Source organism: Bos indicus, chromosome 2 (genome assembly GCF_029378745.1).
Source record: "Bos indicus isolate NIAB-ARS_2022 breed Sahiwal x Tharparkar chromosome 2, NIAB-ARS_B.indTharparkar_mat_pri_1.0, whole genome shotgun sequence".
Taxonomy (NCBI): Eukaryota; Metazoa; Chordata; class Mammalia; order Artiodactyla; family Bovidae; genus Bos; species Bos indicus.
This window is the reverse complement of record NC_091761.1, coordinates 88,880,016-88,904,158: the sequence shown is the minus strand read 5'-3', so window position 1 is coordinate 88,904,158 and position 24,143 is coordinate 88,880,016. Positions and strand designations below refer to the sequence as shown.

General features: G+C 40.7%; 1 protein-coding gene across 8 annotated transcripts in view; it reads right to left on the bottom strand.

Moving 5' to 3' along the window:
• Window positions 1-24,143, bottom strand: part of SPATS2L (spermatogenesis associated serine rich 2 like) — a 191,302-nt gene that overhangs the window by 54,688 nt on the left and 112,471 nt on the right. For all 8 annotated transcript variants that reach the window (XM_070800186.1, XM_019974579.2, XM_019974573.2 and 5 more), the window contains 3 exons: window positions 16,467-16,575; window positions 11,688-11,737; window positions 8,909-9,155 (listed from right to left, as the gene is read on the bottom strand). In XM_070800186.1, coding sequence (XP_070656287.1) covers window positions 8,909-9,155; window positions 11,688-11,737; window positions 16,467-16,575 — 406 coding nt within the window. The remainder of the gene's footprint in view (window positions 1-8,908; window positions 9,156-11,687; window positions 11,738-16,466; window positions 16,576-24,143) is intronic.

The window sequence follows — 24,143 nt, the reverse complement described above, 5'->3', positions numbered from 1 at the left end:
GGAGACCAGTATGGCTGAAGCAAAGAGCAAGAATCAGCACACCAGATCATGAGGCTGGAACGGGACACAGGGGCCAGAATATGCAGGAAATGGCAACCCACTCCAGTACTCTTGCCTGGAAAATCCCATGGACAGAGAAGCCTGGTAGACTACAGTCCATGGGATTGTAAAGAGTCGGACACGACTGAGCCACTTCACTTTCACTTTCACTCATGGGCCAGAGTAAGACTTTTGGTCTTTATCTTTAAGAGTCCAAATATGTGTTATCTGATGCTGGGAGGGATTGGGGGCAGGAGGAGAAGGGGACGACAGAGGATGAGATGACTGGATGGCATCACTGACTCGATGGACGTGAGTCTGAGTGAACTCCGGGAGTTGGTGATGGATAGGGAGGCCTGGAGTGCTGCGAATCATGGGGTCGCAAAAAGTCGGACACGACTGAGTGACTGAACTGAACTGAACTGAAGAGATTACAGGATAGAGAATGATTTAGAGGGGAACAGAATGAATGCCAGGTGATTAAGGAGTGGATTACTATAGCAGCAGAGACAAGAGAAGATGGTTTGGATGGAAATGTAGAGATCAAGATAGTGAGAAATGGATGGATGTCAGGAATATTTGAAAAAGAAAATCAATAGGACTTGGTGACCAATTGAATATCAGGGGAGAGGAAGATGTCTTGACTGATGCCTAGATTTCTGATTTGCTTCAGGATGGATGGATGGTACACTAAGATCAGAAAGCTAAGACTGGGAAGAGAGATCAGGAGTTTGTTTTGAGCATGATGTTAGAGTGCTTGAAATATCAAAGTGAAAATATCAAGTAGGAGTCTAAGTTCAGAGAGTAGCCTCAACTGGGATGAGGAGTATGTGAGCCAGCATACACAATCAAAGTTACAGCACGACTGAGATGATCTAAGAAGAGAGAGCTTTATGTGTGAAAGGACTTGGAACTAAACCAGTCGTGATGAGCCTCAACAATTAACAGCCAGTTAGAGGAGATGAACCCTCAAAGGAAACACAGAAGCAATGAAGATGCAGGGGAGAAATCAGGAAAAGTGTCAGGTCATAGATACCAAAGGGAAAAGACATGATGGTCGAGGAAAGAGTGGTCAATAGTCCTGCAAGGAAAAGGTAACTTAAGGATTGGAAAAACGTCTGCTAGATTCAATATGTGGAGGCCAATGGTAAACTCAGTGGGGGCAATTTCTTTGGAGTGATGGGACCTTAAAAAATTGGTAAGTGAGAGAGAGGTGAAGACATGGAGACAGTGAGTAAAGATAATTTTCTTAAGATGGTATAGTGATGAAACCCCAAGGAAACTCTTTTCACATTACAATTATTGTATACCTTAATTTGCATCTTACATCATTCTTCTATCTCTACGTGACAGGGTAATTAACAGAAATTCAGAGGAGCCAATAACTTTGGAACAAAGACTTAAACAAATAGGTTTATTCCATTCTGTAAAACTGGACTGGCTTAGATCAAGCTGGGAACTTTCTGACTGGAAACCAGTCTTTTAGTTTATATTGTCTTTACAAGGTCTTAAATGTCATTAATACCTTTAAAGGTTTCAATTCAGTTCGGTTCAGTCACTCAGTCGTGTCTGACTCTTTGCGACCCCATGGACTGTAGTATGCCAGGCCTCCCTGTCCATCACCAACTCCCGGAGTTTACCCAAACTCATGTCCATTGAGTCAGTGATGCCATCCAACCATCTCATCCTCTGTCGTCCCCTTCTCCTCCTGCCTTCAATCTTTCCCAGCATCAGTCTTTTCAAATGAGTCAGTTCTTCCTATCAGGTGGCCAAAGTTTTGGAGTTTCAGCTTCAGCATCAGTCCTTCCAATGAATATTCAGGACTTATTTCCTTTAGGATGGACTGGTTGGATCTCCGTGCAGTCCAAAAAATTAATGAAAGGCATTTTATTCTTTGCAAGGAGTGCATTCCATTTAATTAAGTCTGTTTGTAACTGAAACCTTGTAACTAACCAGGTTTGAGTGGGAAGTTGGGAAGGTATCAGCTATTCAGAGATGAAGATGGTTTGAATTTTTGCTGTAGGGATGCAGCAAAAGTAGTTTTCAAATGAGAAAGAGAAGGGGGAGGGCTCTGGAGTTCACTCTACCCAGGTGACAGAAAAATACCCGAGGGGTTTTATTTATCCCGTGTCCTTGTGTCACCGCATCCTATGTCTGTCTCCGTCTCCTGCTTTATCACACACAGAGAAAGGAAGCAGAGGTCTAAGAAATGGGAAACACAATGTAAGGCTGCCTCTAATATTATCCGAACTATTCAGACACTGTGCTGCTGGAAGCTGAGTTTGAGACTGAACAACACACAGCTACAAATGGGAGTTAGCACTAAGGCATCAGATGCCAAAATAACAGAGCGAGAATAATGATAAATGTGCTTTAAACTTATGTGCTTTAAACTATATGCTTCAAAACGCCTATTCACATGACAGTACTTAATGTCAGCTATATACCCTAACACAGCACTAAATCTTTAATTAAAAACCAACGGTTACAACGCTACAAGGGCTTTAGCTAAAATAATCCTTAATTAAGGTTTAAATTGGAGAAGGCAATAGCAAGCCACTCCAGTACTCTTGCCTAGAAAATCCCATGGATGGAGGAGCCTGGTGGGCTACAGTCCATGGGGTTGCCACGAGTCGGTCACAACTGAGCAACTTCACTTTCACTTTTCACTTTCACGCAATGGAGAAGGAAATGGCAACCCACTCCAGTGTTCTTGCCTGGAGAATCCCAGGGACAGCAGAGCCTGGTGGGCTGCTCTCTATGGGGTCGCACAGAGTCGGACACGACTGAAGCGACTTAGCAGCAGCAGCAGCAGCAGCAAGGTTTAAATAAAACACTGGCTGTTTAGACCAAGATAGCCTGATGTCAGAGAACGTGAATGGGGGCTCCCTCAGCATCCACATATCCTCTTCCTTCACCCATTCACATAGGACCTTATCTGAAGTTGCTACACACACCCCTCTTCCTGCTCAAAGCCTCTCTCCTTCTTGCTGCCTTCACAACATTTACTATAATCTATAAACATTTAACGGAGAAGGCAATGGCACCCCACTCCAGTACTCTTGCCTGGAGAATCCCATGGACGGAGGAACCTGGTGGGCTGCAGTCCATGGGGTCACGAAGAGTCTGACTCGACTGAGCGACTTTTAACTTTCACTTTTAACTTTCACTTAACTTTTCACTTTTAACTTTCATGCATTGGAGAAGGAAATGGCAACCCACTCCGGTGTTCTTGCCTGGAGAATCCCAGGGACGGGGGAGCCTGGTGGGCTGCCGTCTATGGGGTTGCACAGAGTTGGACAGGACTGAAGCGACTTAGCAGCAGTAGCAGCAGCATAAACATTTAAACTTCCCTGGTGGCTCAGATGGTAAAGAATCAGCCAGCAATGCAGGAGATCCAGGCACGATCCCTGGGTCAGAAGATCCTCTGGAGAAGGAAATGGTAACCCACTCCAGCATTCTTGCCTGGAGAATTTCATGGACAGAGGAGCCTGGCAGGCTGCAGTCCACGGGCTCACAAAAAGTTGGACACCACTAAGCGACTAACACTTCCACATAAACATTTTGGTGTATTCTGGTTTACTGTGCATCTCTTCTCCCCATTCCCCACAAAAGAACAGAAATTTCAGGAAGGCAAAAACTTTTTTATTTTGTTTACTTCCTCTAGAAGAATTTCTGGCACATGTTAGACGCGTAAGATATTTCCTATATAGACAAAGAAATGACTTCAGGGTTTACTCTGTGCCAAATACTGTGCTAATCACTTTATTTATCTCATTTATTCCTCATCACAATTACAGAATATTTTGCAGGTGAGACACAGAAGGGTTAGCTTGTCCAGGGTCACATACCTAGTAAGTGAAGAGGCCAAGATTTGAATCCAAACATGTTTAATGCTAAAGCCCTGCTTCTTAGCAATGATATTATGTTGCTTCCATCTGAGAGCTGGAATGGCTGAAATCCTGGAATATACACATTTGGCTTTTCTATTAAAGTTCTAGGCAAGCTGCTTTCTTCTTGTTGATCTTTTCTAATCCTCTGGTCCAATATAGGGTTTAGAAAAGCAGAGGAGATAATCTTGGAGCTAGGGCCAACAACAGGATTAAAAAATCTGCTTGGAAATCTTACAGGGAACCCCATACCACAAAAATATTGTAAAATAGTCTGTTGTTGTTTTCTTCTTTTTTATATGAAGCACAAATGAGGGACAGGCAGCCAACATTCTAAAATAACAGGACCCTTTCTCTCACAGTTGGTTCAGTTCACCTAGAGAATAAGAAAGCGGTTCCGTCCCAGAGGCATGCCGCACGCAGAATCTGCATGGCAAAGGTAAACGATGCGGCTGCCCCTGTTCTCCCACACAGGGCAGAAGCCCGGGTTGTGGAGGTCAGTGAACACAGCATGGGGCCTTCTGTTAGAAACAAGTAACGGGTAACAGAAGAGCTGGCTTCCCAAGATGCTTTACAAGACGAGAGGAAATAAAGGAAGCCTGCTGGGAAGAGGAGCTGAAGACAAGGAAAGTCCCGCCCCCAAGCTTATCTCAGTGGAGCCAATTGGTGGCTCACAATCCTGCTCCTTTCCTATTGGATGGGAATTGTGTCCAGGGGGAGAAGGACAGCAGAGGAATCTGAATTCCTATTCTAGCCCATGCGGTGATAAGCGTATAGACATTTCAGCAATCGGACCCTTAAGGAAAATAGAGCAGGAGCCACATTTGGGAAAAATGAAACCTAAGGTCATAATGCACTTTAACCATTTAGATAGAGCCTTAGAAATAAAAGTGACCCTTGGCATTACTTCTGTGAAAATAAATCTTGATCTACTCCTTGTCTGACTTTGTACTTAGATGCAGATAATCTTCGGAGAAGGCAATGGCATCCTACTCCAGTACTCTAGCCTGAAAAATCCCATGGATGGAGGAGCCTGGTGGGCTGCAGTCCATGGGGTCGCTACGAGTCAGACAGGACAGAGTGACTTCATTTTGACTTTTCACTTTCATGCATTAGAGAAGGAAATGGCAACCCACTCCAGTGTTCTTGCCTGGAGAATCCCAGAGACGGGGGAGCCTGGTGGGCTGCCATCTATGGGGTCGCACAGAGTTGGACACGACTGAATCGACTTAGCAGCAGCAGCAGCAGATAAGCTTGATTGGATTATGTAAAAGATCTAATTTGAGTGGTTATTAAAAATTCTGAAATACAGAAAAAACTACTCCAAGGCTTAAAAAAGTAATTTTGTACTAAGTTTAAATCAAACTCCCCAACTTCAGAGCTATACGCTGACTTGCAGCATTGTCCCACTCGACAGTACTATATTTACAGCCTGAAACGATGATGCTTTTGGTGGTTATTTTTCATGTGGGAAGTCACACTAACACCCCGGAACCACCTGCACATATCTTAAAGCTAACTTTTCCCCTACCAGCAAATGATCCTTTTTAAAACCTTTAGAAAGAGAGATCTTGAATGTCAAGGTGTTATAAAAGATAAAACACGCTTTCCACATGTTCACAGCCTGCTGCCCAACTGGGCATTCAGGGCAAGCTTCCCTGAGCCAGTTTCATCACTGGAAAGCTTGATAAATGCTCCACCACCAGCAGACTGGAGATTTCTTCAAGGCTCATACTTTGAACTCACTCAAGTACAGAATATCATTATCTGGTTTTGTTATAATTACTTTTCCCTAATTTTTCAATTGTATACATCTTTAATAACTCTCTAATGCATGCATAAAATTGCATGGATTTGAGTCAGGCTTTTGCTAACCAGACAGAGTTACCCATGGGGCACAGATCTTCTCAGCTTCTTGACCCCGGGGGCCTTGGTTTACTCAGCTATATAGTGAGGGGATTAAGGGATCTTTCCCATCCTTCCCAGTTTCAAAGGTCTACTCAAAATAGGGTGCAGTAATACGCAAGATCCGACACTCATCTGTAAAATATTTAGCAGAGATCTCAGGATTTCTGAAAAATTGAACAAAGCACTTCAGAAGTCATTTGATAGTTTTGGCATCAACCTCCTGATGAATCTTCATTATCTTTGGGAAGAAACTTAACTAGCTATAAACTCATTTTAAAATTTATGATCACAAGCTGCTGGTGAAGTTAATGGTCAACCAGGAGAATTCCCTTCCTTTTGCAAAAACTTCTGATAACCTTCCACTGTCATCATTTATTCTTTAACAGAAAGATTTACAAGAGTAATATCTTTGTTTTATTAATTATTAACAAATAATGCTGACATACCTTAATGACTTTATGCTAAACTTACAAAACTGAGGGATCTTGGGATGGTTCTTTGTGCAATAAAGTATTCTTTGCCAACAGTTTCATGACAGGGTTCACAAAAGCCCCCTTGTACAGAGAACTCATCTGCTGGGTATTTAACTTTCAAGGCAGCTCTCCACTGTGAAGTGAAGCGCTTCAATATTGCATTTGCTCTAATGTCATATACTTGATAGAGTTACTGAAATTGTTTTAGGAAGAAGGTATAAATTATAAGTAAATGAACAAATATATGTGCTGGGCTTTTAATGTATGATTGATATCACAACAGCAACCTGAGTAATTAGATTTTGAAAGTAATTCGTGTGAAAGCAATCACAGGCAAAGTTGGGAATGTGCCATTCGATTATTTAATTTCTTTCTCTTGCCCTGACCATAAATCAAAACATTCTCAAAATTGTAGGCAGAGGGAAAGCTGAATTAAAAGATGACTGGAATATCCAGATTCTAAAGAGAAATAGGTTATTTTTGTTGTTTGTTGTAAGATATCATTGTGTAGTAAGGATTTTCTGAATTATAGCACTATTAATAGTGCTGTTAAGTAATGTTTATGGAAGAAAATTAGAGCTTTGTGAGCAATTAGGAAACTTCTTAATGTATTACACAGTGTCAGTTATTTCATGCTTCCTCATGGTAATCCCTGATTCAGAACAGGTTATCATGTGATTTTCTGTTTGCACCTGTCTCTTCTGCTCGACTAAACTCTCCCTGTAGGTTGTCATTCAGTTGCTAAGTCATGTACAACTCTTTGTGACCCCAAGGATTGCAGCATGTGAGGCTTCCTTGTCCTTCACTATCTCCCAGAGTTTGCTCAAACTTATGTCCATTGAGTCAGTGATGCCATCCAACCATCTCATCCTCTGTCACCCCCTTCTCCTCCCGCCCTCAATCTTTCCCAGCATCAGGGTCTTTTCCAATTTTAGTCAGCTCTTCGCATCAGGCTTCAGCTTCAGCATCAGTCCTTCCAATGAATATTCAGGGTTGATTTCCCTGAGAATTGGCTGATTTGATCTCCCTGCAGTCCAAAGGACTCTCAAAGTCTTCTCCAACACTATAGTTCGAAAGCATCAATTCTTCGGCACTCAGCCTTCTTTATGGTTCAACAGTCCCATTCATACATGACTACTTGAAAAACCATAGCTTTGACTATATGAATCTTTGTCTGAAAAGTGATGTCTCTGCTTTTTAAGCCCCTGTTTTATTCATCTTTGGTTTATTTTAGGAGGTGTTTTGAAAAACTTTTAAAATTTATCCAAGCAATTTTCTATGGGTGGGTGTTGGGGGCAGGATGCTAGATGACTCACAATCACAGGAATCCCACACAACGAAGAACCGCCCAGTGACCTGAATTTTCTCTTGTCTTCCCAGACACGTGACATATAAACTCAAAGTATTTTTTGTACAGTTTTCCTATGGATTTCCAAGATTTACTTGGATTTCCAGGGTTCAACTACTATATACATTAAGAGAAAACTGTACTCTCTGGTGTTTATAACTTCACCAAGAGTTTTTCACCATTTGGAAAATTCCATGGCCAACCACAAGGGCAGTCACAGTATTTGAGTGGATAATCGGCAATTGTCAGTCTGCATTTGTAGCAGCTGCTTTCCCAGTGACCCCACGTCTACATTAAAATATACTTATTTAGTTTTTACTTCACATGTTGAATATAAAGAAGCAGTATTCATGTTATCCAGTTGACTACTCTCTCCCTTTCTGTAAGTGTAAAGCAATTCATGATAAGTGGGTATGAACATCTGGCCATTTTATTAAGCCTTCTATTTTAGCTATTCTTGAACTTCTTATATTTTTATGTTATTGATGTTCTGTTTCTAGGTAGATTTATATTATCTGTGAATTTTACTTTAGGACTTGACATAAAAATGGAGCTTTGGGCCAAATAGTATTGAAGATCACAGATCTAGTAGAATCCTGTACAGTTGCCATATTTTACAGAAAGGAAATGGGACACTAGAGATGAAATGATTCCCTTAAGGTTATACAGTTGATTAAGAAGCAGCCTTTCGTTGAGTAATGAATATATAGCTGTAGCACAAATAAAGAATATTCCAGATTCTAACACCCTGGAAGATTATATTCTATCGCACGATACAAAATACCAGGAGATAAAATAATTTGGTCTACCCTTTAATACCATTTCCTTTGATCACCAGTTATCCCTCCCTTATTCCAGCCAAAGTGTCTTTAGAAAGAAAATTTCTGTAAGCTGGAATTTCTGTTTTCCTGATGATTCCAATAGAGACTAGAACTATATTTTTTAGATACCTGTGGCAGATTCATTTCGATATTTGGCAAAACTAATACAGTATTGTAAAGTTTAAAAATAAAATAAAATTAAAAAAAAAATGCTCTGACTTTCACAGGGCTGGACTGGACATGTCTTCTCTGGTCCTGTTACTTTCCTCCCAGCCCCTACCATCCTGCCTGAAGACTGTTTGAATCTATGGACAATGTTGCAGGACAATCGTTTCCTTTCAACAACAGTAGCAGTGACTGTCCCAGTGGGTCCCCTGCCATCCTTTTCTTCTATGTCTTCCTAAGCAACTTTACTTAAGAATAACTGACCTGTGACCCCACGGAGTGCCTTTGAAGGTTCCTCCAGTATTGAGATCTTTTTCTCACGAGGGGGAAGGGCTGGTTTTTCACTGGCAGAATCAGTGGATGAGCTGTCCTTCTCACAGCCGTTGATGTGGCCATTCTGTATCTGGGGCGGTGGTGGCTGCATGGGCCCTGCCTCGGGCCTCTCTGCCTTGTCTTTAGCATCTTTGTTGCCTTGATGCTGCTTGGACTTGCTTCGTTTTCTCTTATTGTTCTAGAATGAGAAACAAATGAGAAATGAATATTATGCAGCTCACAAGCACCTTGAAATAGAATGGGAGTCCAAGAATGCAAAATAAGATATGTTATCCTTTTTCTTTTTTTGTTTTCTGACTCTTCAAATAAAATGGGTGAAAACACTGATGTCTTTATTAACCACCCAAGTTACTATAAATATCTTCTTTCCCACAATGAGTTGTATAAACTTTTACCTCATAAACATAGAAAACAAAAAGTTTCCTTTACAAGCAAAAAACAGCAGGAAATGGCTTAAAATAGCTGACATATCATTTGAGCAAACTGAGGGCCTACATATCTGAATGGTCATAGAGTAAAAAATCTCATGGTTACTACCCTGGAGGAACTTGAATTCATCTACTGTGCTATTAAAGAAGAGTTCTCATTCCTTATAGAGACCATGAGGGTGGGAGGAGGGCAGGGAGGACCCTGAGGTTCTACTCCTCTGGGGAGGAGGGAAACGAGGGGAGGGTGGAAAATGAATTCCTCATTTTCCTTGCAAAATGAGGAAGTGGAGTCAAATCCCCAAAGTCCAGGTTGGGTCTTTGAAAAGGCACCCCCTCAACCAGGCCACCCCTGGATTGCTGCCACACTGTCCAGGAAGTCCCAGAATCATCCCCATGAACATTCTAGCTGGAGTGGAGAACTACTACCAAACATTGCCAAACCAACGTGGGCCCACCTGAATTCTGTACCCCTGGAATATCTGGATGCTAGCTCAACAGCACCATATGACTTTTCTTACATTTAGCTCAGAATAACACAACTATGCATTTTGTTTCATTTTTTATTTATATCTTTTAGTAATTTAATTAATGTATTTATTGGCCACATCTTGCAGTATGTAGGATCTTAGTTCCCTGAAGAGGGATCAAACCTATGCTCCTTGCAGTGGAAGTGTGGAATTTTCATCACTGAACCACCTGCAAAGTCCCTACCCCGAATTTTAGATAATTGAAATTTTTTAGACCTTGGTACAGGCTTCAGCCAATGAGAACAGACAAGGGACCTGTCAGGACAGACCCTGGCCTGCCTGTGGCATCAGTGTCCCACCAGCTAAACATCAGCCCGGCTTTGTTCTGCAATATGTTTGAAAAGAAATAAGAAGAAACAATTTTCTCTTGATTCTCCTCCCCATTCCCTTTCTTTTCCTCTGAAACCACAAGCATGGCTCTGCGTAAGGGCTCCTCCAGGGGAGAGAAGTGCAATGACTGGGTGAAGGGAAGGCCCAGGGGCACCTATTCCCACAGGAGGCCTGAGTCTCCTAGGCTAGGGAGACCATCTTCCCATTTAACCTCTAAGAAGAAGGCTTGGTAATGAGTTGGGTCTGCAGCTGCCATCTGCTCTTTTTTTTCCACATCAGAGAAATTTAAAACCCAATCCACACATCTGAAATTTTTCCATGTAAGTATAAATACTGCCTTTCAATCACTTGCAAACCATCTTCATTTCATACAGAAGTCTGGGAAGCTATGATTAAAGATAAGCAGACATTGTCAAAGATGGTGGCATACAAAGGTTGAACAAAAAGCCTCGTAATTCTCCCTGTTCTCCATGAACAGGGAGGAGAAAAAGGGGGAAAGGATCATTCCAGTAATTTCAGTAATCTTGGGAATTTATGAAAGTAATACTGCTTTCACGTGTGCGTTTGTTAAAACCTATTCCTCGGGCCAGTGATCTTCCCTCAGTGGGAAGAGTATATACTGGGATTCCCCTTGGGGAAGTTACTTTGGAAAGAGAAGCAGACTTTTTGTCAAAGTCATGAAACAGATGACAGGCCTAGAACAAGAAGCCGCACCTCAAAGGAGCCAGTGAGTACCCATACATGCTCACAAGACCAGGAAGGCCAGTGTGTGCATAGCACACCACGCGTGTGCCCAGAGGTCGAAACAGTGTGACTAGACAAGAAAGAAATATAACTTTGAATGGGGCAGCTTAAAATCTCCCCTCTGCTCACAAGGAGCAGTCAGTCTGCCAGGGTTTGAAAGAAAGGCAAACAGGTCCCTTACTTACCATGGCTTTAAGGCATGTACGTCCTTTTTTTCCTCCTTTATTAAAAATCTAGCTTATTAGAACTCAGGAAAAATGTTTCTCGGGGCAGCCCTGCACAGATTCTCTCGGCTGGAAAAACATGTGAAAATATATTTAGAGCTTTTCAAGTATCTTTAAAAAGCTCCTTAATGTTTTCCTTTGTGCTGTGGGATACGTTCAGGCAAGTTAACATCTAGGATCCTTTGAATTCTCTGGTTGGGCTTGCCTTAATACTTAAAAAGAAAAACTCTGGGACTTCTAAAGCACACCTGGTGGTTAAAAACACTTGAACAGAAAACAAGGGCATTAGTAGGGAGGGTGGCTTGTAATTTAAGAGAGTCATGAATCTGGAAGCTTCTTGGGTGTACATATTAACATATTTGAAAGAAGCACAAAATTGGCACCCTTGTTAAAATGATAACAACCACGAAGGTTCTGATGGAAGATGTTACTAATTTACAATCCATATCAATCTTACCTTCTTTTTTCCTGTCATATTCCATTCTTTTAGAACTTGAATTGCACTGCCTAGACAAAGACAAAGAATCTTCAACATGTATTCACATAATAAAACACCACACAAAATTCATCTCTGTCTTTCCATTTTGGTAGCGATTTTTTTTCCTGGCTTTTTCATTTGTTTTGATACATCCTACCTTAATAAAAATGCCAGTTTCATTTTTTATTTCCAGATTTTCATTTAATTCACTGCATGATCTTGGTTTTATCAAAGTATTAAGCCCCACTACATGAAGCTTACTTTGTTTTATCATTATGTTGTCTTAGAGAAAATGAAATATATCTTGAGAATTTTCTGATAGCTTCATTGCCATAGGTAGAATTAAAATTGTTCTGTTTTATATATGAATCAAAATACCTATAATCTTCTGGGCCAAACATGGGATTTTGAATATTATTAACCATGTGAATCCTAACTTTTTGTTTGGCTATTTCTGCTCATTTTCTGCCTCTACTCATTATGTTCACAACCTGCAGGGTGACAAGAAGGACAGATGATCTGATGTTAATTTTGCTCATGTCACTGTGGATAAGGACAGGACGCAGTCTTTGCAAGGTTCCACTTTGAAACAAAAGAAGCTCATTAAATAATAAGTTGAGTCCCAGGTTCTGCAATACTCTTCACGTGCATATGTGGCATCGCCCAGATGCAGAGGAAAAGTCTAACTTGATTAAATTAGAAAATATTTTAAAAGAAATGCTTAACCAGCGGTCAGCTACAATAAGTATCTTCATGTAATCTAAGTTTCTTCACTCACTCCAAGGTGCTAGTGGTAAAGAACCCACCTGCTAACGCAGGAGATGTTAGAGACTTGGGTTCAATCCCTGGGTCAGGGAGATCTCCTGGAGGAGGGCATGGCATCCCGCTCCAGTATTCTTGCCTGGAGAATCCCACGGACAGAGGAGCCTGGTGGGCTACAGTCCATAGTGTCACAAAGAGTTAGACACGACTGAAGCGACTTAGCATGCACTCACTCACTCACTCCAAACTGCTGGGGGTAATTTCAACAAGTTATTGGTAATGAGTAGACCGGTTGTTCTTATTTACATAGGTATTTCTAAAGAGTAGCTCTTAAATGTATTCTTTCAACAATTTTAAGCATTCTCATACAATTTCATTATACTAATAGTTCTCTACAATAAGTGTGTTGGCTAAACAAAGATAAACTTCAGGCTAGTCTTTATAACAAATTTCAAATTAGTAGGGCCCCAATTATTGAGTCTACTGTCACTGTTAGATAAGCAGAAGGCCATATTGCTTTGACTAATGTTTAAAAAGACTAATTATTCCTATCCACTCAGAGTTTCCAATTCAGTGCCCCTCGAAAGCTTTTTGCGTTACATGTACTTGAAATAGTAAGACTGCGTTTAAAAGTAAGCTATAATTCAGACTTTTTATTAACTAGGCTGATCTTTTTCTAATTTGCCCAGAGAATTAATGTTTCACAGTATTTTCCTTTCGAAGAACTTTAGGAAGTCACTTTCACTAGGTTACTTCCTAAGTCACACCCGTGGCTAAGAATTATTAGGGTAGTTCTTATTTATAGCTCAACTTCAGTATTCCAAATAAAATTAAATTAAAAAAACGTTAAAGACTGTTCTTTTAAATCAGAGGAAGGGGTGAGTTGTTTACTACTTTCAACTGCAATATTCAATTATTCCTCTAATTTTTATATTTGGACATAAATTCTATTTGCAATTTGGACCATGAGCTTTTAGAGGGTAATTCTGAAGAACCTGTGTTTACAGACAATTTTGAAACTGTTATTATTAAACTTTAATTATACTAAAACTGCTTGGGTTTTTTTTATATACATAATTTAATTAATTAATTTATTTTTGGCTGTACTGGGTCTTCGCTGCCTCAGGGACTTTTCTCTAGTTGCAGCCAGCGGGGGCTACTCTCCAGCTGTGGTGTGCAGGCTTCTCACTGCAGTGGCTTCTCTTGTTGCAGAGCCCGGGCTCTAGGGCTCCAGGACTTCAGTAGGTGCAGCATGTGGGCTCAGGCTCTGTAGTGCCGGTTCCCCGGCTCTAGGGTACAGGCTCAACAGTTGTGGCAGAGGGGAGTAATTGCTCCAGGGCATGTGGGATCTTCCTGGATCAGGGATCGAATTTGTATCTCCTGCATTGGCAGGCAGATTCTTGACCAGTGAGCCACCAGGGAAGTCCTGTTTGGAGTTTTTTAAGCCACTCAGAAAGTGTGCTTTTAGTGTGCCTCATAAATGATTCCTAGTGATTATTTCTGATTTTCAGTGATCTTTAAACATGTTTTCCTATTGACCCCCATCCAAAATGATATCTCAGCAATCGATGAATTTTTTAAAATGAGATCTTAATCCTGACAAGGTGAAAATTTCAAGAAAGACAAGCATGGTGCTCTATTTAAATATAATCGGATTTGATGATAGTCCATCAGTTACTGAGCATCTGGGCATCTCATCAGGGTCACCGTAATAAAAACTTTCAGGATGGAGAATGTGGGGGCCTCACTCCAACTGAGGGTGGGGAGGCATGGGGATAGTAACCTGTTTCCTTTCCTAAAGCTTTTTTCCATGTGAGTGACGGTGGCAAGTGAAACTGAAAAGAGAGTTTATCTGAGCCAGGCTGTGCACCTCTCAATTTTTTGTGTGAGACAAACTGTACCAAATGTTGCGAAGTTAGATTAGCATCCCATTCTCTGTATTTGTTTCTTACAAATAAAGATTCCATATTTGTTCATTCATGAAGCAGGAAAAATAGTCAGAAAAGTTATGTTCTGTGAGTCTGCTTGCAGGTCTATTTTGAACCATGTGTGCTAAGTCACTTGACTCTTTGCAACCTCATGGACTGTAGCCCACCAGGCCCCCATGCCCGTGGGATTCTCCAAGCAAGAATACTGGAGTGAGTTGCCATGCCCTCTTCCATGGGATCTTCCTGACCCAGGGATCAAACCCTGGTCTCTTGCATCTCCTGCCTTGGCAGGCAGGTTCTTTACCACTAGTGCCAGCTGGGAAGTCCCATTTTGAATGATGTGTGTGTGTGTTAGTCACTCAGTCATGTCCGACTCTTTGCAACCCCGTGGACTGTGGCCTACCAAGCTCCTCTGTCCATGGGATTTTTCCAGGCAAGAGTACTGGAGTGGGTTGCCACTTCCTTCTCCAATTTTGAATGATAATCATTTTGAATTCAATTAGCACTCTAAACTCTAACTGCAGATATCAGAATGTGAGTGTGCTATTGGTTCCAAGACCTTGCCTGAGATGCAATTATAACATATGTAGAAACTTAGGAAGATTATTCTATTTCCAGGAAATTGAGTAAGTTTAACAGAAGGTAAAACTAGTATAAAATGGAGGGATATGTTGAAAGGTATTCCCTGAACTTTCGGTCAGATTATGTTTAGTTAGTCCATATTAACAAAACAGAAACTAATGCTAGGACAGAAGATATATGATCTCAAAGAACAGGTATAAGGTATTTGTTCATAAATGAAATTTGTTTAATTTGTCTAGGAGAGAAGAATTTCCCATAATTTATAGGAAATGTAAAACAGTAGGTTATACATTTATGAAAAAACTACATTCCTGAGAATTTAGATTCTATAAGATCACTGGAAATGGGCTGTTCAAAACATCAAAAATTTTTTAGACAGCGAAAAACGTTCTAGAGGTGGATAAGATGAACTAATATTCTGACTAATTAGGAAATTTCAAAATGATAAACTAAGGATATTAAAGACCAAATCAGTCCTCTCAGACTATGTAAGCATCAAGTTCAAGGATTCCAATCCTAAGGCTAAGTAGAACTATGCTGGTTGAAGAGCTGAGAAGGCTTTTCAGATCAGGAGTGAAGTTCATTATCCTCCATTAACAAGGACATCATCAAATAAAGGACATTGTTTAACAACAGATTGGACAGACTGGTCGACAGTGGCGTTAGTAGCATTAGAACAGGTATCCTTTGCAAACTATCTACAGTCTGTCTTCTGTTTTTTCCCAATGAGGAAAAAAGAACTTCCAAATTCTGCTCTTAATGCATAGATGTGTTTTTTTAAATGCTGTTTTCTGTGGTAAAATTCACATAATATAAAACATACTGTGAGCTTAGTTGCTCAGTCATGTCCAACTCTTTTCGACCCTGTGGTCTCTAGCCCACCAGGCTCCTCTGTTCATGGGATTCTCCAGGCAAGAATACTGGAGTGGTTTGCCATGCCCTCCTTCAGGGGATCTTTCCAACCCAGGGATTGAACCCAGGTCTCCCACACTGCAGGTGGATTCTTTACCAGTTGAACCACTAGGGAAGCCCAAGAATACTGGAGTGGGTAGCCTATCCCTTCTCCAGGGGATCTTCCTGACCCAAGAATCAAACGGGGGTCTCTTGCACTGCAGTGGATTCTTTACCAGCTGAGCTACCCGGGAAGCCCCTGAAACACACTATCTTAACTCTATCTAACTGTACAGTTCAGGGGCACTAAGTACATTCACACTGTTGTGCAAGTCTCATCATCATCCGTCTCCTGAGTTTTTCCTTTCCTAAACTGAAACTCTGTCCCCATTAAACCTAAGTCCCCATCCCTCACCACCTCCAGGACCCTGGCAAGCACCAGTGTATGTAGACGTGTTTTTAAAGTCTAGCATATTTTTATGAAAAATAAAGCATTAGTAAATAATTGGTATTCAATGCATTCAAAGAAGAAAACACAGAATATATGGAATATTTAGTTCTAACATCTACAGGTTCACAGGACATGTATACTCACCATCCACAAAGGCCTGCACTGCTTTATCTACATTAAAATCAAACTGCTGTAGCACCAGGACTATTTCATTATTGCTTTTGTTGGGAACAACTGATCGAACTGCATAGATCTGGAAAGGAGAGGAAAAGAGAAAGGCCAACATTATGAATGTTTTTCATCCATGAATCTCTCACTGGATAGAAAAAAAAAAAAAAACAACTGTTCGAAAGGCCTTAAAAAGCTGACTAATCTGTCTTCTTGCTATCAAGCATACTCAAGGCATTTTGGACCCATAAAAGTTAATCCTGGTAATCACCTTGATACCCTCTTTATTTGAATACACATTTCTACAAAGATTTCCCTGTTAGGACTGGAGTAGCAAGCCTGAAGAGCCAACTCTGGTTTTGCAATCTACTCCCCTCCCCCCCCAGCCCATGCCCAGGACTCCAGATGCACACAACATGTGTTTTCAGTGAGCACACAGATAGTTCTCTGTCTCTGGCTCTCTTCTCCATGAGCTCAGGGCCTATCTTTGGAAAATTTACAGAAATAGCTTCATGCCTCAGCTTCTCTTATCTCCACAGTGGAGACAGTCACATTGCGGTTCACAAAAGTATGTTGTGAAACTCCATTAATGTTTATAGAGATATAAAAATGTGGGGCATTGTGTTTTTGAAATGGCAATCTTAGCCATAATACAGAAAAGGTTCCCCAACACACTTCTGAAAATCAAACATTTAAACCAGTGTAAATACATACACGAGAGCTAAGGATTTCAACAGGTTAAGCTAATATTCAATTTTTAATGACCTATAGATATTTCTTAGTCAAATTTTGCACATTTTCTTCTTGCCTAATAGAATTCATTGACCTTTAGCTCACAGAACTTGCAATTACTACAGGATACTTTATCCACTTTAGCAAAACCTGGCTCTCTCCGCTTTCTATCAAGGGGATGACTGCAGCCACTACTGACAAATATGAGAATACTATATGGTGCCAAGGTGAGTGGCATCCACATTGATGATCACAAAAGCACTGCACAATCCTTACTTGTTTTCAGTGAACATGTTTTGAATGCCTACTGTGTGACAAGGCACCAAACTTCTTGTAATTTACTGACTAGAGGGGACATATCAGTATGCACATACTGATCAAATGATCACACAAATAAATATCTATGTACATGTTGCAATAAATGCTATAAATCATGTCAAGGAGACTTGAGTGTATATAGGTATGCTGAAATCTGATGGACAAAAGAGAAGAGATGGCTGGGAGGTTAAGGGGGAGGCCATCTTAGAGCGGACAGCATGAATGAGGAACCAGGCACAGATGAGGAGGGAGTATGGAGCAGGACAGAGGCTGAGGCTTCCAAAAGTACAAGATGAGGCCAGAGGCAGGCAGGGACCAGATCATGTAGCCCGCAAGGTCATGTAAAAGATTTTGGTCTTGTGAGCATCCCTCAACCATCCTTTTATGCTGTCCTTTCTTATTCATTCATCATGTTAGAAAGATATCTCTTGGGAACTCCCCAGCAGTCCAGTGGTCAAGACTCTGCACTTTCACTGCCAAGGGCAAGAGTTCCATCCCTGGTCAGGGAAGTAAGACCCTACAAGCTGCATGGTGTGGCCAAAAACAAAACAAAACAAAAACATTACAAAAAAAGAAAAATAGCTCTTTCCCTCCTCCCTCTCTCTCTGTATGTATGTATGGTATTACCTTCTATATGCAACACTTGTGTTGCTTCCAAAGCTTGGCTCTTGGTGTGTACACACACACACATACACATACACATGGAATATTACTTAGCCATAAAAAAGAATGAAATTCTGCCATTTGCAGCAACATGATGGACCTAGAGAGTATCATGCTTAGTGAAATAAATCAGACAGAGAAAGACATAGACTTTCACACCGTATGGTATCACTTATGTGTGCAATCTAAAAAATAAAATGAATGTATATAGCAAAACAGAAACAGACTCACAGAGAAAACAAAACAGTGGTTACTGATAGAGACAGGGAAGCAGGGAGGGGCAAGATTAGGGCATAAAATTAAGAAATAGAAATGACAATGTATAAAATAGATAAGCAACAAAGATATATTGTACAGCACAGGGAATTATAGCCATTATCTTATAGTAACTTTTAATGGAGGATAAGCTATAAAAATGCTTAATAACTGTGCTGTATACCTGAAAACTAATATAATATTGTAAATCAACTATACTTCAATTAAAAAAAACACAAAATTTTCAATCTACCTCCACAGTTGTGTGATCAGTAAAGATCAAGAAGTATAAATTCTTGAATAAACATAAAATAGTTGTTTGCCCTGTTTCCAGACTCTCCTCTACAAAACATTATTTTATTATGTTAAGCCAAAACATGATATAAACCATAGCTTATAGAGATACTTCCTCTTTAACAGGTACACAGCTCTTGCCTGTTACTCTTTAAAAGAAGAAAAAAAATCCAACATGGTAGAATATAGAAAGCATCTATCCTTGTCACTTTATATATCCTATCTCTGAACATATCCTCAGAAAATTGTCAGTAACTGAGTTCTGATATCAAATATAACTATGAATATTGCAAATAGTTCCCAGAGGGAGACAATTAAAACAAGAATGTCAAAGAAACTAAAGGAAGGAAAGGAAAAAAAAAATCTATTCTTAGATATTCCATAGTAATGTTGAATTCTAGTGAACTCGGCCAAGTTTCTGCTTTAATCACAGTCCTTGGCTAATGGAAGAGAGTAGCATTGTTTTTCCACCTTCTTATTTATAAATTCACTACATTAGTTTTGCTATGAAAATGTCTTGGAGAAAGAGGGAGGAATCTAGATACTCATATGCATGCATAAACATACAGAAACCTCACAGTGTCACTATTTAAGATGCAGCAGTCATAAGGGGTCTAAGCATTTAAATCTAAAAAAGGTCTTCTTAAGGAGCTTTAAAACATAAGGTGTGGATGACAAAGGCAGTGTTACAGGGAGGTTGTGCTGAAAAGCTGCCTTTGCGTTAGGAAACGAAGCTCCTGGAGCAATGGATCAATCAATGCGTGACTAATGGTAGTTTGCATATGGGGAGCTCATAAAATTCTCGCCTGCAGTGGCTGTTTTGCAAAGGCTGTTTCTGGCACCGCTTCACACACACAGCCTTTACGTCGCTGCCACAGCCTAAGCTGGTGAATCCGCTGCTGCAGCTTCACACTGAAGCCCACTGTTTGAATCTGCACGCGACTGCATCCCTCAAGGGTTCTCACACCATAAAACAGTCTCCTGGGGGGCCGACCAGACGGCAGCACAGGATGCTGGGGGACAATCTGGACCGTGAGTTAGCGGTTCATTTAGCAACTGCTTTACCTTTCCCTAATCACTGTTCCCCTGTTTTGCTTTTACTAATTTAAATGGCAAATTCAATTTGCTATTGACAAATCTGCCTTTTGCACCTCAATAGTTTTTTTGATTTTAAATGTTTTTGCACAGCAAAGGAAACCACTGATAAAACGAAAAGACAACCTAATGAACGGGAGAAAATATTTGCAAATGGCATGACCAATAAGGGGCTAATATTCATCATATAGAAACAGCTTATACAACTCAACTTAAAAAAAAAAAAAACTGATTAAAAAATGGGTGGAAGAGTTGAACAGACATCTTTCCAAAGAGGAAATGTAGATGGCTAACAGGTAAATGAAAAGATGTTTAACATCGTTAATCACTAGGGAAATACAAGTCAAAACCACAATGAGCTATTACCTCACACCTACCAGAATGGCTCTCATCAAAAAGAATACAAACAACAAATGTTGGTGAAGATGTGGGAAAAAAGGAACCTTGGTACACTGTTGGTGGGAAAGTAAATTGGTGCAGTCACTGTGGAAAACAGTATGGAGGTTTCTCAAACAACCAAAAATAGATCTACCATATATGACCCAGCAATTCCACTCATGGGTATACATCTGAGAAAAACAAAAACAGTAATTCGAAAAGATACACGCATCCCTAATGTTCATAATAGCATTCTTTACAATTGCCAAGATATGGGCACCATGTAAGTGTTTATCAACAGATGAAAGGATTAAGAAGATGTGGTGTATATATGTATAACGGAATACCACTCAGCCACAAAAAAGAATGAGATTTTAGCCATTTGTAGCAATAAGCATGGATTTGGAGGGTACAACAAGTAAGTCAGCCAGAGAAAAAGACAAACACTGTATGATATCACTATAAATGGAATCTAAGAAATACAACAAATAAGTGATTATAACAAAAAAGAAGCAGACACAAATACAGAGAACCAACTAGTGGTTACCAGTGGGAAGAGGAAAGAGGGCGGGGGCAAAATAAGAGTAGGGGATTGAGAGATACAAACTATTACATATAACATAAGCTACAAGGATATACTGCCCAACTGTACAATACTGCACAACGTGGGGAATATAGCAAATATTCATAATAATTCTAAATGGAATATAACCTTCAAAAATTGTGAATCACTATACTTTACACCTGTAACATATAATATTGTACATCAACTATATCTCAATAAAAAATAAACATTTAAAAAAGCGTTGTGATTTAACTTAAGCATTCTAATCTCCCTTTCTCTCCTCTCCCTGGGGTTTTCTATCTAGGATGGCAGGTTTTGCCCCGTTCTGCCTCAGGCCCGTCCTGCTGGCATTTTCTTTTTCTTTATTTATTTTAAACTTAATCTTTTAATTGAAGGATAATTGTTTTATAGAATTTTGTGGTTTTCTGTCATACATCAACAAGAATCAGCTATAGGTACACCCATGTCCCCTACCTCCTGAACCTCCCTCCCATCTCTCTCCCCATCCCATCCCTCTCGGTTGTCACAGAGCCCCTCTTTAAGTTCCCTGGTTCATACAGTAAATTCCCATTGGCTATCTATTTTACATATGGTATTGTAAGATTCCATGTTACTCTTTCCATACATCTCACCCTCTCCCTCCTCCCCTCTCCCTGTGTCCATAGGTCTGTTCTCTGTGTCTGGTATTTTGCCGGTACTAGGCAGCAAGGCAGTGTGGCTTTCACAGACACAGTTTACTTCAGCTTCCCACATTAACTTACCTCTCCTGGACCTGACTTGTCTGGCTTAAGAGCTGTTAGCAGATTTCTTCATTCACACTGTGCATTTTTTGAGCCTATCTGTGATGACTCCTTAGAAATTCTCCTTGGCTTACAGATGAGTCACTTAAGACTATGTCTGAGTTTCAAAAAATGGTTCTAACAGAAGTTTTCAATCCACCTACACAGCTGTGTGGTCAGTAAAGACCCAGTATTATCAAATAAACAGAAAATAACAGTTCCCTCTGCTTCTGGTCTCCCACCTGCAAATTCATCCTGAGCCTATTGCCAGACTACTCTTCTTCAAGTATAATCAGGACTACTTCCCCATCTTCCTTAAGAGTAAAATTCAGTGTCTACAACGTGGCACTCCAGGCCATTGACAACTGGGCACTCATCTGCTTTTCCAAATGCCCTTCTTGCTCTGCCCTTTATAGATGAGCACAAGCCCAGTGTTGGCCACTTACCCCTACCTCCATGTGAGTTTTGCCCTTGATAAAAAGCAGAGACAAAAAAAAAAAAAAAAAAAAGAGTAGAGATGTCACTTTGCTGACAAAGGTGTGTATAGTCAAAGTTATGGCTTTTCCAGTAGTCATTTTATGGATGTGAGCGTTGGACCACAAAAGCTGAGTGCCTAATAATTGATGCTTTTAAACTATGGTGCTGGAGAAGACTCTTGAGTCCCCTAGACTGCAAGGAGATCAAACCAGTCAATCCTAAAGAAATCAGTCCTGAATACTCATTGGAAGGACTGATGCTGAAGCTGAAGATACAATATTTTGGCCACCTGATGTGAAGAACTGACTCACTGGAAAGGATCCTGATGCTGGGAAAGACTGAAGGCAGAAGAGGACACAGAAGATGAGATAGTTGGATGGCATCACCAACTCGACGGACGTGAGTTTGAGCAAGCTCTGGGAGTTGGTGATGGACAGGGAAGCCTAGCGTGCTGCAGTTCATGGGGTCATAAAGAGTCAGACACGACTTAGAGACTGAACAACAAAAGATGTGTCCACTTGCCCAAATTTTATACTCCAGCTGAAATGCCATGTATCCTGTGAGGTTCTTTGTCTCCACCATCCCTGCCATAAGTCATCTCTGTCTCCTTTCAATTCCTGCAGACCTTATCAGTGGATGTCTCCTAACCCCAGCACCTTCTACGTCACAGGCCTGTCTGTGTAAGGTGCGTATTCTAAATGATAAGGAACATGCAGACAGAATTCTCCTCCCAGTCATTTCTGCATCTTCACCATGTTCACCCGAGTGACTAATAATGTGCACAGATAGACGGATATGAAAGTGAAAGTCGCTCAGTTGTGTCTGATTCTTTGTGACCCCATGGACTATACACCATGGAATTCTCTAGGCCAGAATACTGGAGTGGGTAGCCGTTTCCTTCTCCAGGGGATCTTCCCAACCCAGGGATCAAATCCAGGTCTCCTGCATTGCAGGTGGATTCCTCACCAGCTGAGCCACAAGGGAAGCCCAAGAATACTGGAGTGGGTAGCCTATCTCTTCTCTAGCGGATCTTCCTGACCCAGGAATCGAACCGGGGTCTCCTGCATTGCAGGTGGATTCTTTACCAACTGAGCCATCAGGGAAGCCCAAATGTGCACAGAGTAGGTATTTAATAGCAATCTGTTGAATGAGAGAATGTCAATTTGTAGCTATACCAGGCTGCTCTTTTTTTGACATGGTATGCTACTATTTTTATTCCTTTTCCATTAGTTCATATGTGTTATTGTGCTACAGTGGGGTTTTGCTAATTGTATATAAATATGCTAAAAAGCTCTCCTTCATTCTCTACCCTCTAAAATCATTTTTTTTTTAATTGGCATATAGTTGATTTAGAATGCTGTGTTAGTTTCAGGTGTACAGCAAAGTGAATCAGGTCTACATACACATACACCTATTCTTTTTAAGATTATTTTTCCATATAGGCCATTACAGAATATTGAGTACAGTTCCCTGTGCTCTACAGTCAGTCCTTACTCAGGCTACTCTTCTGAGTCAAAGGAATATTCTGCTAGTGTTGGACCATCCCATCACTCTGCATTTACCATCCACAACAATAGATGGGTGAGTCTCTGCTGACTGTTATGTGACCTAAGCATTATATAGTTATAGAGAATAGACACATGCTCTTTAAATTTCAGTAACAGAGATGGGAAGAATATTTATGACATTTCTATATAATAAGATACTCATGGTACTTTGTGGAGTTTTTAAAATAGCATAGTAATCGCCTATCCTTCCGAAGCTCAGCCCAGGAATTGGTTGGGCCTCCACTGGGTACCAGGCCCTGAGGACACAACTGCCCTAAGACAGACAGCACTGCAGGGCGGCCAGAATATCTGCACCTGAAAGCATGTGAGCGCTGTGCTGCTTGTGTGAGAAAGGCTGGAGTGTCACAGAGAAGAGAGCAGTCAAGGAGGGGAGAATAGAGAGGAAACAGCCAAATACCAGGCAAGAAGCTCTGGAATTAAACAGACCTGTTCTCTAACCTTGGCTCTGTTACCTGTTAGTTCTATGACCTTGGATGAATGGTTGAAATTGTTGAAACTTAGCTCTGTAGCTGTAAAATGAGGATATTAC